We start from the raw sequence: 17,941 nt of genomic DNA on the forward strand, positions 1-17,941 counted from the left end.
CGGGCCCCGGTGTCAGCTTCCTGGGGATCACTGCTGCCAGGTGGCGCAGGGCCAAGCATTTCATTGCACAGGAAGCGTCCAGGTGGGTGCGGTGGGCACTCTGTCCTGACAGATGTGGACAGGCATCCGGGGTTCTGGAGGGTGAGGGCTGGTGTTGAACCCCTCAAGTGCAGCTCTTCAGTGTTTTCCGTTTGGCCTGGGGAGTAACAGCTGACTCACCTCCTCCCGATTCAGGACCAGTGTCATTTGGAATCAGTGTCGTGTCACGAAGGCATCTGTAGAGCACCCAGAATTTGGCTGAAGCTAGGTTGAAGATTTTTATAGGGGAAAAGAGTAAAGCGGTCTCTCTGAATTTTCTTAAACAAATAAACATTTCCCCCTCTTACCCTGCCCGTGGATCTGTCTTACCACAGTGTTCGTCTGCCGGCCCTTGGTGGAGCAGGAGTGTAAGGGCCTGAGCGACCCACAGGTGTCTTCCCACCGGGCCTTTAAAAATGTTTCAAGCCTTCTCTTCCTGCCGGCCCACAAAATGTCACAAGGCCAGACCAAATTCTTTTCACCCGCATGGCAGCGTGATGGATAAAACACGAGTTTTAGACAGTGGTGGGAAGTTTGCATTTTATTTTAACTTAGAAAAATAATCAGGAGCAAAACGGACATTACTGACACAGTCCTATCATAAAACCGTAGCCATCTGGTTGTAAATTCTAAGTCGCTCGAGGAAGATCATGGACCGTTCTGGAAAATCTTCCCGGGTAGTCTGCTTTACCAAAGTAAATGTGACTGAGGACCCCCCCCTCAGCAGATAGAGAATAAATTAATCCTAGACTGAGGCGCAGAGTGAGCTGGCTGCCGTCCTTGCCCCTGAGGAGCTGCTCTCCTCCCGGAACGTGCGGACAGCGAAGCCCAGTGGTGGGCGCGTCAGGAGCGTGGCGCAGGCGGTATATAACCACGTGATACGCTTATGTGTAACGTAGTAAACGTAGCTGTGGGTCGTACGTGTATATATGGGAAACCCTACGGATGGCCCGCACGGACAGCCCTGCGGCTTCTACGCTGTTTGGTTATAGTGGAGAAAGTCCCGAGCAGGTGTCCCCCAGCGGCCCTCAGCACGGTGACTCCACGTACTCGTTGTCCAGCCCTCGGCGGAGCCGCGCGGTCAGGGAGCGGCTGATGACGATCACCCGGGGTGCGATGCAGTCCTCTCTCCGGTGGAGGATGTTCCAGATGAGCATGGCGGCTGCCAGGGTGGCCAGGAGGCAGGCACCAATGTTCAGGTAGCAAGACCAGGACAGGCTGGTGTACGGGCCGATTCTGTAGAACGTCACCAGCCCGATGACCAGCACGAAACCTGCAAGCGAGAGAGAAGAGTTCAGAAAGGCCTGTGTGGAGCCGGGGCAGGACCGGCCGCTCGGTCTGTAGAGCCCTGCGGACACGCAGCCCCTGCTCCCCCTGTGGGCCGTCGCCCCCTTGTGTGCCACGCTTCGGCGTGGAGCCGCTTTTCATGGGCCTCTGTGGGCCCTTATGACCTTTGGGGGGCCGTCTAATCCTGGCACGGAACAATTTCCGGGGGCCCCGCGAGAAAGCTGCCTGGTCCCGGCGCGCTCTCCCTTTGGTCCAGCAGGGCCGAGCCATTTCCTCTGCGTGAGCTGCTCCCGGCTTGCAGAAATGCTCCATTCGAAAGTAAGGCGTCCCGTACTCTCCCAGTTTATCGGCTCTTGCCTCAGGGAGACGCGGGTTTCATGCCTGGGGCCTGCCGCCTAGGATAACAGGACACTGGTGTTTGATAGAGTTCAGGGCTGAGTCCGGGCCGGGAGCCCCTACGGGCACAAAGGAGAGGCCCCGCCACTCCTTGTATGGGTCTCCGACCCCTCAGGAGGCGCCGGATGAGGCCACAAGGAGGCATGATACCGAGCCGGAGCCGTGGCCGGAGTGGCTGGCGTGGCTGGAGAGGGCAGGGAGGGCTGGGCAGAAGCAGGGGCCTGGGTGGCTCTCACCACACCTCTGCTGTGGCGACCTAGGGGAAGCCGTGTCTCGGAACCCAAAGCACCTGACGAGGACAGAGCTTCTTAACAGTGATCCGGACGGAACCCTGGGCACCTGCCGGACTCGCCCGTGTCCCCCGCCCTGAGCTCTGGCCAGGCCAGCCTCCCGCTGCGGTCCCTCCCCCGCCCTGTGCTGTGACATCCGTCCGTCTGTTCCTGTGGTCCCTCCGTCCCCCACAGCCTCCCCTGCTTTCCTCAGGAAACCAGACCCTGCACGACCCCCGTGGCCCCGGAGCTGAGCCGCAGTGGTGCCAGCTCATGGTTCTGGAAACTTATAAATTAGTGCAGGACGGGGGCAGGGGTAGCGGGGGGGCAGGGGTAGCGGGGAGCCAGCTTTCACAAGCAGCACGGTGTCATTATCGCTGCACCTTCCAGAAAGCATGAATTAAACATTGATCCACCCCAGTCATGTGCTAAACAATAGCGGCAGTGACTAATCTCTGTTAATTCTCTGCAGTACTTAGGAGAGCTTTTTATACACAGAAAGCTTCTGGATACTTCCTTTCTGTTAAAAATAACTATTTCTCTTTGTCATGCACACTGACAGAAAGAATCTTCTGGTGTTTCTCTCTCCCGGTGAAGAGTGTATCCCTTGCTCGTCGTTCTGTGGCCCCAAGTTTTGTGTTGTCGGGGAAAGGAGTTCGAGTCTGTGTTTTGTGCCATGACAATGAAAACACTTGGTGTGTGCCCCTCAGTTCTCTGTGTCTTCGGGCATTTTCTGCCGGCGAAGGGAGCTCCTTGTGCACCATTCTCCACAAGGCCCGGCAGGATGGGGCAAGCAGGGAGCACCGGGAGAGCAGGTGAACGCACAGGGTCGTGCCTGAGGTCACCCAGGAGGCACCGGGACGGGTGCTCCCACAGGGCAGGCGGGAGCCTTCTGTAGGGAGCCAGGCCGAGCAGAGGGCACGCCAGCGGGTGGGAAGGGGTTCACCCGAATGGCCGCCGCGGTCCAAGTCTGTGCCCGCCCGTTGCCGGCGTCCGGCATCCTTGTGCTGCTTATAGGAATGTCTGTAAACCTCTGCTCTGCGGCCTGAGCCCCGGTTCTGCAGCATCATTTGTGGGGGTGGACAGCCCCTCCCCAGCTCCGCGGTGACTGGGGTCGGCCGACAGCACTGAAGAGTAAGGACGGGTCTGCGAAGTCCGTTGTGAGACATTTCGGGACAGACCGGTGCAGAGCTGGCCCTGAGCCAGAAGGATCCAGGCCCCCTAGCTCACCGGCGCCGGAAGGGAGAAGGCGCCTGTCACTCAGATGCAGGTGCCGGGGCCGCCCGCCTTTGCCAGGCCTCGGGTCTCTCCCTCCACCCTCTGTTAGGCTGCAGCCACGCTGGCCTCTTTTCACTCCTCCGGGCCTCTCTGGGCCTTTGCTGGCTCAGCCGGCCTGTGCTGGCCCAGCCCTGGGGAGGAAGACTGTGCTCAGAGCTCAGCCTGGACGCCCGGCCTGTCCCCCACTGTCACCCCTGGGCTGGCGGGAGGCCTCCTGGAGGGCCTTCCAGGAATCACTTACGGAGTGAATTATTTGAGACAAACCAACTAGATCCCGTGGTGCGGAATTAAATGCAGTGTGGGCCTCTGGGAAGGAGGCGTAACAAAGAGCGACTTTATAGCACCCAAGCCCGTCGGAGGCGTGACAAAGAGCGACTTTATAGCACCCAAGCCCGTCGGAGGGACAGGGCCCTTTAGCCACGATGGCGTCTCTCAGTGTTGGAGCCGCGGCGGGACGTGCCAGTTCCCACTCTGCCCCCTGTGCCGGTTTCCACACACATGTGCCGTGCGGAGGCTTGATGCGTCCTCGCGGAGCCGAAGCGGCGCTCTTGTCGGGCTAACCAGGGAGGTGCGCCCTGGCCCAGCACGGTGAGTGCAGGTCGGGGAACACTGCGCCGGGGAAGCAGGCACGAGCCGGCACAGACCCTCCCGGAGGGTGGCCACCTGTGGACGGGGCACCTCCGGGCACTGAAGACCCTGACTCATGGGACCCGTCCCCGAGGCGTGTGGGCGGAGCGGCCGCCGGCTTCCGACCCCCACCCGGCACCCACGCGCCGTCGGAGCCCCGAGTGGCGGGTGTCCCTCGGGCCCACACTGGCCGGCCTCACGGGGTTACTGAAATGTATTGTTGCTTATTTTCTCAAGACGAGCGTCGGGTATTTCTGAAAGCAGGGTCGCTGTCTCCTGTTGCCGTCCGAGTCTGTTTCTTCCCCCCTCCCTGGGGCCGTGCGGCCCACACGATGCTCAGATTCTGGCGTCACAGCGTGGAGCCGCCTCCAGTGACGAGTACCGTTTGTCATGTTGGAGATGAAGGAACGGGCGGGGGAGGACAGAGTGAAAAACAAGAGTTCACAGGTGCACCAACGAGCCGCGTGTGGCGCCCACGTCCCGCAGTCGTGGGTGACAGAGGTGGCGGCTCCATGTCAACGTGGAGCCTGCCGGACGGAATCTTAGAGTCCGGCCGGCGGTAGGCGGCACCGGGCGGGTTTCGAGCACAGTCTGCGGTGCGCCTCCCCTGTCTGGCTTGGTTCGGAGGCTGCACCTTGCTTGGCTCTTTTTTCTAGGAGAAGAGGGGGGGAATCTATAGTGAAAACCGGTTTAAAAATCTGCGTTGACATGACTCATCCTATATAAAGTTCAACTCAGAACACGTGTGGTCAGAGAAGAGCTTGACTCCCCAACATTAAAAAATGACTTTAGAAAAGCCTCTCCTCAAGCAGGAAGATGCAAAGAACCTGCCAGAACAGCGGTGCAAGCACAGAGCCGCGAGAAGCGCCCGAGCCACGCGGGGGGATGTTCAGTCCGGCGGCACGAGGACAGGTGACCCCGTCTGGGTCCCCGGGGGCGGTACGAACCGCACAGACACGGGGACGTCCTGTGTGCCCTGTGTCGGCAGTGGAAAGGATGGGGCACATTAGGCACGTGGCCCTTCATGAAGTTCTCCTGCGGGGCGAGGGGCCCGGGTGTGGGAAGGAGCCCCGGCCCCGCCGGCCTCAAACCACGGGTTTCCCGGCTCTGGCACGTGGTGTGGAGACCCCCTGGGAGTGTCCTGGAGGCAGCTCTCCCAGGACTTGTCAGCGATGGTCACGTCTGTCCAGAAACACACAAAAGGGGCGAGTGTGAGCACAGCCTGAATTCTGCATGCGGAGTCAGTTCCATTCTCGCGAATCTGTTTCCAAAGCAAACAGCCGCTTCCTGTGAGCCGGCCACGCAGGCGCTGCGAATCACAGCTCGGCCTGCACGGCGTCCCTTTCCCCTCGCTTCCTTCCTGCCTGCTTCCGAGGGCTGCGGTGCCTGTCACAGGGCCTTCCTGTTGGAGTGACTGTCGAGCACGCGCAGGTGGCGTAAGGAGAGACCGTGCAGCTGAACCCTGAACCTTCACACAGCACGCCTGCCCCGTGGTGCCTGCGACTTAGGTGTCGTGACGGCTTCCAGGGAGAGCGTTCCCAGACAAAGAGCACATGGCCCGTCTCGGCACGGCCGCAGCTGGGATGTCCCAGCTTCTGTGAACAGCAGAGTGACGGGGTCCACACGCTCCTTCCTAGAGGGAGGGATTCTGGGAAAGGAAGAGCTGAAGGTTCGGCGGGTCCGGTCACCCTTCCACGGAGCTGCAGATCCCACGCGACGCCTGGCATGCCAGGGCTGAGGGCACCGAGGCCCCCAGAGGACGTGGAAGTGAGCGACAAACGCAGGATGTGGTTGGGGTGCAGACCAGCGCTGTGGAGGCAGGGGCCAAAGACAGAAGAGCACTCTGTCCAGACCCAGCCAAGCCCTGTTCTTCGTGAAAAACAAAAACTCATATATTCCTACGAGAGGATCCCCAAGCCTACGGATGGCAGAATCCCCACCAGCTCACGAGCCGCCAGGACCGACGACATCAGCATTCTCACAGTCACGGGGTGCTCAGTGTGCGTGTAAATTTTGCCATCCCAAGAAAAAAAAAATGCTGATTTCCAGAAGCAGAGAGAGGAAGCCAGAGACACGGGGCCCAGGAAGTTCCGCCATGATTCTGCTCCCAGGGTCGTCCCGCTGGAGTTCCGGAGGCTTCACGTCTGGAGGAGGAGCGGGCTGGTGAAGGTTGGCGTCCACTGGTCGGGACACGTGTGCAGGGACCCTGCACTCTGTGCAGTGCCAAGGGACAGAGCACAAGCCTGTGAGCTCAGGGCTGCTCGTCAGCGGCCCAGAGGACGTGAGGAGTCACTGGACAGGGGTCCCGAGGACAGCCTGGTGCTGTCATGAAGGGGTTCAGCACAACGCAGAACACTGGCCTGTGCGAGTCGGTTGTTCATCTGTCCTCAAACTACAGCGTTTTGTGGTGGGATTGTGCTGTACGGAAAGCCCTCGGTCTGAAAAAGCTGCAGGGCCTCTCGAATGACAGACGAGGAGGCTGGACTGAGATTCTGCAGACGTGGAGATGAGGGGCCACTTAGGATCAAAGCTAATAAATCGTAAACCAGGAGTCACATCAAACACTGCATACAAAGTCACGGATGCTTGAGACGGAGGAGAAGCCTTACAGCACAGTCGATTTGTCACCAGTGGACCCAAAGCCAGGGAAGTGGGACGCCTGGACTACGGGCCCCATGCTGGGACATCACAGAGGGACTGGAGTTTTCCTCAGCGCCCCTGGGCGTCGCCGACACAGTGGGCCCAGCCCGGGTCGGCCGTCGGGGCCCTTGCTGCAGCGCGGGAGGACTTCCCGGTCTCCGGAGGGGCTGGGAGGTGCCGCACATGCTCTCCGGTGAGCAGTGGGGGTGAGGGAGGGGTGTGGAGGAGGGAACAGATGAGCGGCCTAGTCTTTGGGTCCCCCACCGCATCATCAGGCAAGACAAGAAGCAGAGACTGCTAGCCGAGGGCTCTCGGGACTGGGGCCTCACTCCCAGGAGAGCTCAATGCAGTTATTGCAGGGAGGCCAGCCGCGTGGGACCCCGACGCCAGCCTGAATGTGCACCTGCGGCCACGGTGCTCTGAGACCACTTCTGTGACGACCAGGGAGTTGCCCTTCAAAGGTGCAGCTCGACTGAGGAACAAAGCCCTGAATAGCCGTGAGAGTGTCCCACCTGGAAATAATCCGCCTGGGGACAGATTTGGTTGGTTCCCGCACGGCAGCTGGAGCCTGGGGGCCACTGGCACCTCACAAGCCATAGGTGGGGTCAACTTAGGAAAGTTCGGAGCCACCAGCGTTCTGGCAAGGAGGAGACTCCCCTCCCCGGTGCTGGCTGCTCCGGCACGCACGCCAGGCTCCGTGGGGAGTCTTCGGCTGACCCAGGAGCCCTGACGATGCTGCCCTGTGGCATCCCCAGCGGACACGAGGTTGGAGGTCAGGGTAGTCACAGCGGCAGGTGTGGCTGAGCCTGCACCTCGGAGCCTGGTGCAGCACCTCGACACCCCAGGAAAAGCCCCGGTATGCTCAGGAACCCTCCAGAGCAAAGGAGCCTCCCCGTGACGCGCCCGCCGGGCAGGCCGCCTGCCAAAGTCGCCCTCGACTGTCTTGCTTCGGGTGTCGCTTAGGTGTCTGATGCAGGGTCCGACAGCCACCTGCCTGCGATCATCAGACCAGGATGACCGTGCGTTTCATGCACACGAGCAGGGAGACCAGACACGGACAAGCGAGAGAATAAAGGACGGGGGAAGGAAGGGTCAGCAGAGCCAGCTGCTGGGAGCCTGTATGGGCACGTGGCCGTAGCAGGGGGCCGCCCGTGGCGGCTGTTCACCCTGGGATGGGGTCCGCCAGGCTGCCACAGCCCCCATGGGAGCTGTTGTCACAGGAAGCACGTGGAGGCCACACGGGGATGTTCAACTTGTGGGCGGAGGTGGAATAAGGGACAGAAGGGAGCGTTTCCAACTCTAAAGCAAATTAGAATTACACGTGGAAAGTTCTACAAGGAGGCGGGAACCTCCCGTGTGGCAGCTGGAGCAGGTGTGAGGGACAGAGGGGCGGGCAGGAAGGGAGTCTCGGCCCCTGCGCGGTCCAGCTCGCCCCACCGCCCCGCGGACTCGCCTGCACCATCTCTCCCTGCTGCCCACCCTCTGGCCCCGGCACTGGGGACTGAAGGTTCACTTGCATAACAGGTACCAGCAGGCATTTCCCCTCCTGGGACAGGATATCCCGGCGCCCTTCAGTCTCTCCCTGACTGTTTAAAGCAGACCAGAGCACAGGAAAAAACCTAACTCTAAAATTAGCAGCGTGGTGGCAGAAAGGCACACGGCTGCATTCTGTACTGTTTGTCAATGAAACAAGTCTAAACACGGCCAAGTGCATTTCCTTTTTGGGCAAAACAGACCTGTGGGGGTGAGGGCAGGGCGCCACCAGGAGACGCCTGCAGGGGCAGGAGGGGCCCCAGCGCCCCTCGGCACTCCCGGCTCTTCCCGGCGGCCTCCGCCTGTGTGATGGTCTGTGCGCGGCGGCCCCACGGTCTGGAAACGCCCGGGAGAGAGAGCGCCTGCCCCACAGGCAGGACAGGCCGCGAGGCGGCCTGGGCTGCTGCCAGGCAGTCGGGTTTACCTAACGGGGCCCCCAGGCTGCCTTTTCAAAACTATGTTATCTGGAAACAACACTGTCTTGCTCTGAAGTGAGGGCTCGCAGGAAGTGAGCCGACCATTCGACGCCAAACCTGCCATTTCTCTCCCGTAATTCTAATAAAAGATGCCGTGGTCCGTTTGGGCTGCCGCAGGGAGTTACTTCCAGGATCCAGATCTGTTCCTTTCTTTGCTAGGTTGTCACTGAATGTCTGTTCCTAATCTTCCACTTCCTTCTGGGAGGGGTGGAATTTCAGATAAGCTCCCTGTGATGGGGGGGCAGTCTCCACGAGGCCAAGGACCCCGTTTCTGCCTTACGGCCCTAAGGTCAGCAGAGGGCAGAGGGGTAGTTTTCTGAACGGCCACCGTCCTTTGGGATGTCTGTGTTTCTACCCACAGCCGTGGACGAGGCAAAGAGGCCGAGGTGATCAGACATCCCAGCCCACCTGCCTCTTTAATTCTCCAGACCAGCCTGCTGGGGGCAGACAGAGGGACCGGTGGGCTGGCGGTTTGCCCCGACCCCCACGGATTGCGGGTGGCAGAGCCGGTGTGCATGCCCGGCACCCCTGCCCCAAGGCGACTCCTTCCTGGAAGCCGCCTGGTCGGCCCTCTGTGCTCCCAGGCCCTGTGGGTGACGGGGCCGTGGGGAAGTGACCAGCCCAGGACCACCCGCCTTCTATGAAAAGGCGCAGGAAGGCCTGTTTCCAATTCCCGATTCCCACCCGGGTCACTCGCAGCGTGTGAATTCCTGCCAGTCGGTCAGCTTCCCTCTCCAGAAAGATAAGGGCCGGGGGCCATTATTCCCGGAATGATTCACTTCAGACTTCCTGCCGTTTCTTTCGCCGGGTTTGTTGGAACTGTACCTTCAACTCTGGGGCATGCTGCAGTTCTCTGCTGGCAGGAGAGGCAAGCGGGTCGGCTATAACGTCCCCACACCCTGGCCACGCCGTCCCCGCTTCGGACCGCGATCGTGCTTTCCCCAGCAGGCAACGGGGGACCTGAACTGCCCCCAGGTCTCGGTGATCAGGAAAACGGAGCCGGCGGCCAGAGCCGAGGGCACACCAGCAGAGAAGCCCCTCTACTCACCGGGGTCACCTGGACAGCTTTCGTGGCTACCTGCGTGGAACCTCCCAGAAGAGTCGCACTCCTCATTTACGACTCCCACCACCCCTCTCAGCTTTTCAGGACCACGGGTGCGTCCGCACCCTCCCTGTCCTGCTACCCCCGACAGCCGCCCCTAAGGCCTCGCCACTCTGCGGCCTCCCGGCCCGCTCCCGTGGCGGCACGGGCGGTGGGCGTGGGTGCCAGGACACGGCGCGTGTGCTCGGACACTGGTGTCCTCTCTGCTTTTTGCTGCTCACGAAAAAGGGCCTGTAGCTGAGCCAGGCCGGAACCACGAGCTTTCCCAGACCTCCCCGCTGGCACAATATGAGCGGGGAAGGCAGAGGCGTGGGCTCGGGTGGGGGCTCTCACCCTGCCCGCGCCAGGCTGCTGCACTGTTGCGGGAGGACCGTGAGTCCAGACCACCAGCCACACCGGCTGCGTGGTCCCAGACTGTGGGAAGCAGAGCAGGTCACTCTAGAGCCTCAGCAGCCGGTGTTAAAATGGAAAAAGGCAGGAGCTCAGGAGTGAACAGAAATACCCATCCGGATGCTTCCTGTGTCTTCACGTCCCCGTGCGTGTTTTTGTGTCATTTCCGCCTCAGCGACGGGCCAGAGGGTGACCCACAGGGGTTGTGGTGACAGGAGAAGGCCACAGTGGGCCCACCAGCCCCCCACGAGCTGAGGGTGCAGTCGCTCTGCCTGCCCGGGGCCCGAGGCTACTTACTCGCCAGCTGGAATGCGGCGGCCATGGCCTCCTCCCAGCACTGTGAATCGGGCGACATCAGGGGCAGGCCCGTCAGACCCAGGACGAAGGTGAGCTGACCCGCAGCGAGTGCCGCTGTGGCCACCAGGTTGCAGGCGCGCATCATGTCAAACTGCACTGTGAGAACGACAGGGGGAGACAGGTGGTCAGCTCAGGTCGGGACTCCACGTGTGCCCGGAGCCCCACGGCCCTCTCTCCCTGGCTCCTAGCTCTCCGCTCCCCTCGCGCCCCAGGCCCGGGAGCCAGACGCACGGGGGATGCACCACAGACGGGGTCAGGGCTGCGGTGCTGCCTCGAGAGGCCCGTGGAGAGACCTCCCACGTGCCGGGCAGCAGAGCGCCGGCCTGCAGGAGTGTGCCCGCCGTGAAGTCGGACCCCTACCGCATGGAGCCCCTGCCACGAGAGCAGAGGACCGGCCCCACCGGGCCCCAGCCCACGGTTGTATCTGTGACTCGCCCACGGGTGGGCAGGCGGCCTTCAAATTTCGCAGCCGAGGAGCCCAGAGGGAACAGAGACTGTGCTACTTTCTGCCACGGGGCCGGCAGCTTCCTCCTTGCCGTTGTCCCTGAGCGCAGACCCGGGCAGGGCTGTAGCAGTCAGGGTGGCCCTGCGGGCAGAGAGGCTTCTGAAAGGAGAGGAGGAGGGAGGGGCCGCAGGAGGATGACAGTCCCCATGGCTGAACACCTTCCGGAGCCGGCCGCTGCCTTTGACCTGGCTTGCTGTGTAGATGAGCTGTGTAGACGGTGAGCGTGGCCGGTTATGCCCTCCCACAGGGAAGACACCGCTCTCTTGCCCTGTGGGCTGACAGCTCACACACCGTGTGTTTCAAAGTCGCCTCGAAAAGGTCCCTGCGGTTGCTAGAAGGCCTGACGCTCCTCTGACCCAGTGAACGGCAGGGGTGCCAGAGGCTGACCCGGCGAGTGGGAACTCCTGGTACAGAGGGAGGCACCGGCACCGGCACCCGCGCTTCCTTGCCTCCCCCACCGGGCTGCGAGCTAGGCTTCAGGCCAATTTGCTCGAACCTTCCTGGCTGCCCACACAGTCTTCGGGGCACAACCCAAGTCGCGGCCAGCCTGACCAGTGGCCACACGTGCGTGCAGGAGACCAGACGGGCCCTGCTGTGCGGACGGAACGGGTTCCAGGCGGGTCCTTCCCGTGCACTGGAAGATTGGCCGGCCTCCCTTCCCGTGGAGGCCCCGCTCTTCGTATGCTCTCTGGGGGGGTCTTCCCGCTCCGTGTTCTTTGCTGTTACTCGTACCGATACGTGACCACACACAAGTTTCTTCCACGCTAAAAGGCGGTCGAACGCAGGAGGTGGGGGTGACCTCAGAGACGAGGGGCGGTAAACACGGTGGGCACTAACAGCCCAGGACAGCGGGCACTCCGGTTTAGAGCCAGACCCGGGGGAGGTAAGGCTGGAGGTGCACAGAGGAGAGTGGCCTGCGTGGCCCTGGGAGCCAGGACCCTGCCCTCCCGCTCGCCCGCCCCCAGCTCTCTGTCCCAGTGCACTGCCCGCGGCCCGTGTGCCGCCCCCGCCCCCTCAGCCTCTGCCCCCGTGGACGTGAGGATGTAGGCCAGAAGGTACAGCAGCGACTGCCCGAGCCCACTCCCCTGACCAGCCGCGGGGGCCTGCCCGGCAGGCGTCCGCCACGCCCGGGGTACGTGACCTCGTGCATAGCCTGGCAGCGGCACCCAGCAGAAATGTGACGTGAGGGACTGAGGCCGGGCAGTGTGATGCGCACAGTTGCGCCTGGGGCCCCGGAGCCATACACGTTTACCCGTGCCGCGCCTCGCTTCAGAAAAAGGCTAGGGTGCTGGACGCAATGCCTGGGATCCAGAGCTGTGAAACACACACAGAGAGCCATGCTGCCGGGGACTTGGGTTGTGAGGTCTCCGTGGGAGCTAGGGGAGGACCTCGGGGATGCTGCGTCCCCACATCGCCTCACGGGGACGAAAGCCACCTGAGCAATGGTCCTGGAGGACAGGACCCCGTGTGCATGGGGGGCCAGCCCCGGAGTCCCCGACCCGGCACACTTGGGACACCCTGCAGCGGGGTCCCCTGACCCGTCATGGAGGGTGGTCCCTCGCCGTGCTCGCTCCGTGAGTGCAGAGTGGCTCTTACCGGGCAGCGCAGGGGCCCCCAGAGCAGAGCGGACGAGCGTGTCTGCCATCGCCCCACCTGCCTCAATGTCTGAAGTCTCTCAGGCCCCGAGAAGGGAGCTCGGAGCAGATTGAGTCCAGCCTGACACCACACACGCCTGCCTGTCGCGGACAGAGACGACCGCGGAGCCTGCAGGTGTTCGGGGCTGAGCCGGCAGGTGCTGGCGGAGCGCCGCTGCTCCCTCCTACCCCATCCCTGCGCCCAGCAGAGCCACACGCCGGGTGCTGGTGTGACAGGTGGCGGGCACGGGCCGGGAGATGAGGTGCTAGAGCCTCCGCAGAAGTGCAGGCCAGCGCGCAGTCCGCCTGGTCGCCGCTCCTGCTGCCCTGTGCTCGCGCCCTGGGGCAGGTGAGAAGCGTGTCAGCAGCTCAGTCTCCCTCACGAGAAGCTTCCATGGCCTTTCCCTCATTTGCGGCGAATATTTGACACTCGTGTCAGTCAAGGATTAGCTCCACAGATGCCGTACCCGTGGGAGGATGTCCTAGAAGTCTTACGAGTTGCTGATCAGGTTGTCGGGGGATGCAGGCGGCTGGCCGGGTGGGAAGGGGGTCTGGAGGCAGAGCACGTCCCAACCCGTAAATCCTCCTCCTGGCCTTGGCCAGGGGACAGAGGGTCTGGACGCCCAGGGCAGGCACCAGCTGGAGCTTGAGGCCCGGGCCGGGGCTGGATGATGTGGGCTGCCTCTGGGCCAGGGGTGCTCTGTGGGCCAGGACAACCTCAGAACCCAAGAGGCCTGCTCTCCGCCAGCCAGTCTCCTGGCACCCAAGTCCAACTGCACTGAGTTTTGAGAGCTTGCGGAAAAGTTTGAAATTCCTGCTTGTGACGGAGGGGGAGGGGCTGACAGGCACAGCCCCTCCCTGCCAGAAGACCCCCAGACCCAGAGGAAGGGGCTCAGAGCGGAAGAACTGGCGTGGCCTCCCCGCAGGGACCTTGGTGGAGCATGTGCCTCTTGCAGCCTCTGAGCCGGGCAGGGCCCCCAGCACGTGGCAGGTGGGGGTAGTCACCGATGAGGACTCTGGGGACACCCTCCGAGAGCAGTTACAAAACCCCCACCGAAGCCTCACGTTCTCTAAAGGACCAGCTCGAGTTCGGTCTCCTGCTGATCTTGGAATTAGACCCTCAGCAGCAGCTTCACAGGGTCCACTCCGGAAGACCTCTGCCTGTCAGCCACTGTGACCACATAGGTGACACATTAGGTGACAAGTGTCTTACACCCGTGAGCCCTTTGCTCCCCTACCCTCAAACCTGACCCCACGGTCAAAGTCCTGTTCCCACCTTCCAGAGTGGTGAACGGACCGGCCGCGGGCCACCAGCTGGGGCGGGGACAAACCCGTGAGGGGCTCTGCTCTCCAGAGCCACTGTCCTGAGCCCCTTCCCCGCCCCCAGGCTGGTCCCCTCCCAGAGGTCCTGTCTGCCATCTGACCCGAGTCGCTGCCTGAACGACTCTGTCAATCCGTAGAATGAAGTCAGAACTCAGCCGTGTTTTTAAGCTTCTTGCTTATTTCACTCACTAACAATCTGTATTTTCCATCAAGGGAAGTGTATTTTCCTTGATTTGGTTAATGTATCTGCCCCATAGCTTTGCATAAAGGCAGAGAAAAGCCCCATGGTCCCCCAAGAATTCCACCCAAAAGGAGCCAGAGTCAGGTCTGGCTCAGCAGGACTGTGGCTGGGGCTCCCCTGGAGGGTGGGCGCAGAGCTCGGGGTTTGCCCGGGTCCCTATCACCAGACGCGCGCCCCATGCCCACGACGTGCCCCGACCGTTCTAAAGGAGACGGAGAAGTCGGCAGACTTACGTTTGACGGTGCCTCGAGCCTCCTGGAAGCCTGCCGCCTCGGAGCCCCAGCCCAGGGCCTCACAGTCTCTGGCGTCCGCCGGCCCCAACCGGGCCCCGGGGCTCGGCCCTCCCCGGGTCCCATCTGCCAGCCAGCAGGACTTCCACAGCCCCACGCTCCGCCTGCGCCCGTCCTCCAGCGTCTGGTACACCCAGTTGGGGGTGAAGGCCGCCGCGTTGTTGAGGACAAGAGATACCAGGGCCACCAGCACTGCCGTGGCCACCAGTTTCTGAACATTCATCGCCGACTGCTGGTGCCGTCCGCTTGTCCTGGAGAAAGTCCCAGCCCCGGTCAGTCGCTGTGGCCAGGGAGAGCCGAGACCAGCTAGGGGCTGCTAGAGGACATCACCGCTCATTCTCAGAGGCGTCTGGAAGGCCCATGTGACAGGTGCCGGTGAGCCCACCTGGGCCCGTCCTTACCCTCCCTCCTGCACCTGGAGCAGGGCCAGGCCCCAGCTGCAGCCAGCCTCTCCGCCCATCCCGGGGAGGGATCCGGGGCGCCAGCAACAGTCCAGAGTGGTGCGTGCGCCGTCTTCCTGAGAAGCTAGGCCTCTCCTCCCCGTGAGCCACCGGAGAGGCGGGCAGCGACGTGGGGGTATGTCCCGCCTGGCTCCCTAGAACCAGCTCCTCGGAGCAAACCCCGCAGCCGGGCTCCGAGCGGGGCCGGTTCAGCTGTGCCGGAGCGCTTCAGCCTCTGGCTGCCTGAGCCCCTGCCCTGTGCCTCCGCCACGGAACAGCCGGTCCTGGAAGGCAGAGGGCCTGCTGCGGGGAAGTGCCTGTGCGTCTGTGTGTGTGCAGCGTGCGCGTGTGTCCCCCCCTCGGCAGAGAGGAAATGGTTGTTTTTGAGGCTGTTTTTTGTGAGCTGGATGGAGGGCGTAGCCAACTGCAACAAAGAGCGGCAAGGCTGCTGCAACCAGACGCCGACAGGACACGTTTCCTGAGAGGAGAGCGGGGGGCTTCTGAAGCCCTGCTCCGGGGCCCTCCTCCCCTGCCCTCCCGGAGCAGGCCCACGGTCCCGCCACCCTGGCACTCGGGCACCACGAAGCAGCCACGGCGGCAGATAACCGCCCGGAGCATGAGCCCCTGCGCTGGGCCTGGGGACATCTGCACCCAGCTCAGGACGGGCAGGGCTCTGGTGGCCAGTCACCGGCTCTAGGGACTTGCCGGCCGTTCCCCCAGCGCATGGGTACCGGCAACCCACAGTGCCCCTCCCCGGGTGGAGGAAATGGCCGGGCGTGGTAGAGAGGCCTCCTGACACAGGCCTTTGCCTGGGTCGGGGCCACACCTGCAGACCTGCTGGGCCAGAGCATTGTCCTGGAGGTGCAAGAAGGTGGGCTTCTGGACGTGCAGGGCAGGTGGCCCAGCAGGGCCTGAGGGCAGAGGGCACGTTCCTGCCGAGGGGGCTGCAGCCCCTCTGCGTGTGCAGACACTCGGGGGAGGCCGTGCCACCCCACTGGAGAACCCCGTGCCCGACCGGGGCCCCGGAGTGGCTGTGCACAGAGAGACAGGCGCCCGCGCCCCCCTCCACAAACACACGTACCCTGGATGTCGCGCGGGGAAAGCCCTCGGGCCCCTCTGGCTGCTTGCCGCCTTCACTAGCTGCCCGGCCAGCACAGGGCACCCTCGTTATGGAGAGGAGGCCACACACCTGCGAGAGGGGACCGACAACCTGGAAAGGGACGGGCTTGGTCCCCTCGGCTTGGCCCTGTCGGCACCTGGGACGCCTGTGCCCTGCTCGCCTCCCGCTTCTGGAGCTCTGGAGAGTTCCGACTTCGACACCGAGCAGGCCTCGTGCCCTGGAAGCCTCGGCCCCTTGTGTGTGTGTGTGCAGGGGGAGGGGGGTTCGGTTTTACAGTTCATTCAATGGCAAGCGGTAATCGTGAGATTAGTAACCGTTGTGTTCAGAAAGTACATTCAAGCCGTCAGTCTCAAGGACGGTCAGGTACCTGGAGTCACAGACTTTCCCCACGTGACCCGTCATGTAAATCAGACTTAGTTTCTCGCCAGCGTTGATAAAAGCAGACCCAGGGAGAGAAGTCGGTCTGGGGTCACGTGCATGGTCTTAATGTGGCGAGTGCTTAGGCTGCGCTGATTGTCACATCAGGATGGCGGGAACAGTCACAGCCCCCCCGACTTTGCATCCCATTCTTGTGGGGGGGGGGCCCTGTGCCTGCTGCCTCGAGGAGCCCCACGCCACCAAGCCTATGTCCCTGAAAGGCGATGGGGGTGGGGGGTGGGGTGGGCAGGTCCTTGGAGAATCATAAGTCTCGAGACAACGTCTGTGCTTTGGGTCCCTGATGGGCTTTGCTCGTGTCACAGCACGTGTCTTTTGTAGCCAACGTGCCGGCTGACTTCTTCCCACCTGCCTTCTTTCCTTAGCCTGTGTTCTCTCGCGCCTCTGCTCCAGCCTCCCGGAGGCTGCGGGGGGCGGGGGGACAGGGTCCTGTCTGCCCTCGAGGGGCACCCCTAGCCCTCCGCCTATGGCCCCCTTCTCCAAGGTCTGGGACGAGCGTGTAATTCCGAGTCCCTGAGCGCATGGTACAGGGGTCACCTCGCCAACGCACCTCTCCCCCGTCTTCTTTTAGAAGGGATCAGTCCCCTCCCCCTCATTTATTTAAGTCACTTCTCCCAGGGTGGACTCTGGTGGCTACTGGGTCAGCTCCTTCCAGCCCCTCTACCAGGTGAGGCAGGGAGGCCCAGGCCACTCACTGGGTCCTCCTGTCAGGCCATCGGCCGTCTGGCCCTGCCCACAGAGGACCCTCCTCAGCCACCCGTGGAACCGCGGGGCCCACCCTGGGCACCCAAACCCCCAAGGGCCCTCCCTGTGCCCCAGAGCTGCTTGCGCCGGGCACTGTGGCGGGAGCTAAGAGCGGCGAAGCCGGGGCTGCTGGGTGCACTGGGAGGCCGTGAACCCAGCAAGCCTGAGGGCAGGCCCGAGAAGAGGGGCCTCGGGGGCCAGTTCCGGCAGCTCTTCCAAGAGAGGCCGTCTTGAGGCCAGGCCCCTCGGCAGGCGGCCCGTGTGCCTTGGCGTCAGCGTCTCTCATGTTGATGAAGTGCAGATGTGAGCGCGTCGTGGCGGGGACGACAGGAAGCGCGGAGCTGCAGCGGGCTGGCGGCTGTCCAAAGCCCAGGGCCCCCGGTCCCGCGTGCAGGCCAGTGGTGGGGCTGCCGGGCCCACAGCCTCAGCCCCGCGGCCAGGGCTCGGGCTGTCCTCCCAACACATGCTTGTCCCCTGCTCGTGCGTACGGCCTGCCGGACCCCTCTAGCCTAGGAGTGCCCCGGAAACCGAGTCGGGAAAGAGCTGAGATGGGCCGCCGGGTTCCTTTGCTTCTTTGGGTTTTGCACCTCCATCATACGCAGATGGCAGCCATCTGTGCTCACAACTCGGCAGAGGGTGGGGACACACGAGGACCCCGGGCCCCGGCCCGCCCCCACGCTGGTCTCAGCCTCGGGTGGAGAGTACGTTAAAGAAGGCTCTGATGTGGAACACGTCCGGAAGGGAGGGGGAGCCTGTTTCCATCCAGTACCTCGTGG

General features: G+C 62.9%; 2 protein-coding genes and 1 non-coding gene across 11 annotated transcripts in view; 1 reads left to right on the top strand and 2 right to left on the bottom strand.

Moving 5' to 3' along the window:
* Positions 1-17,941, top strand: part of IFT140 (intraflagellar transport 140) — a 78,390-nt gene that overhangs the window by 46,074 nt on the left and 14,375 nt on the right. The gene's annotated exons all lie outside the window — the stretch shown is intronic.
* Positions 605-15,438, bottom strand: TMEM204 (transmembrane protein 204). The gene is made up of 3 exons (XM_058711140.1): positions 14,370-15,438; positions 10,374-10,529; positions 605-1,351 (listed from the first exon to the last, which is right to left on the bottom strand). Exons 1-3 carry the CDS (start codon positions 14,647-14,649, stop codon positions 1,107-1,109), a joined length of 681 nt encoding a protein of 226 aa, XP_058567123.1. The 5' UTR covers positions 14,650-15,438; the 3' UTR covers positions 605-1,106.
* Positions 16,403-16,531, bottom strand: LOC131501759 (small nucleolar RNA SNORA72). The gene has a single exon (XR_009256886.1). It is a non-coding gene; the product is annotated as a small nucleolar RNA SNORA72 (small nucleolar RNA).

Source organism: Neofelis nebulosa, chromosome 18 (assembly GCF_028018385.1).
Source record: "Neofelis nebulosa isolate mNeoNeb1 chromosome 18, mNeoNeb1.pri, whole genome shotgun sequence".
NCBI classification, from domain to species: Eukaryota; Metazoa; Chordata; class Mammalia; order Carnivora; family Felidae; genus Neofelis; species Neofelis nebulosa.

Excerpts from the sequence above, each read along its gene's own strand:
- TMEM204 (XM_058711140.1), bottom strand. The coding sequence starts at position 14,649 with ATGAATGTTCAGAAACTGGTGGCCACGGCAGTGCTGGTGGCCCTGGTA. Across the intron at positions 10,530-14,369 it reads GGCTCGAGGCACCGTCAAAC|TGCAGTTTGACATGATGCGC; the intron begins GTAAGTCTGCCG and ends TCGTTCTCACAG. Across the intron at positions 1,352-10,373 it reads CGCCGCATTCCAGCTGGCGA|GTTTCGTGCTGGTCATCGGG; the intron begins GTAAGTAGCCTC and ends TCTCGCTTGCAG.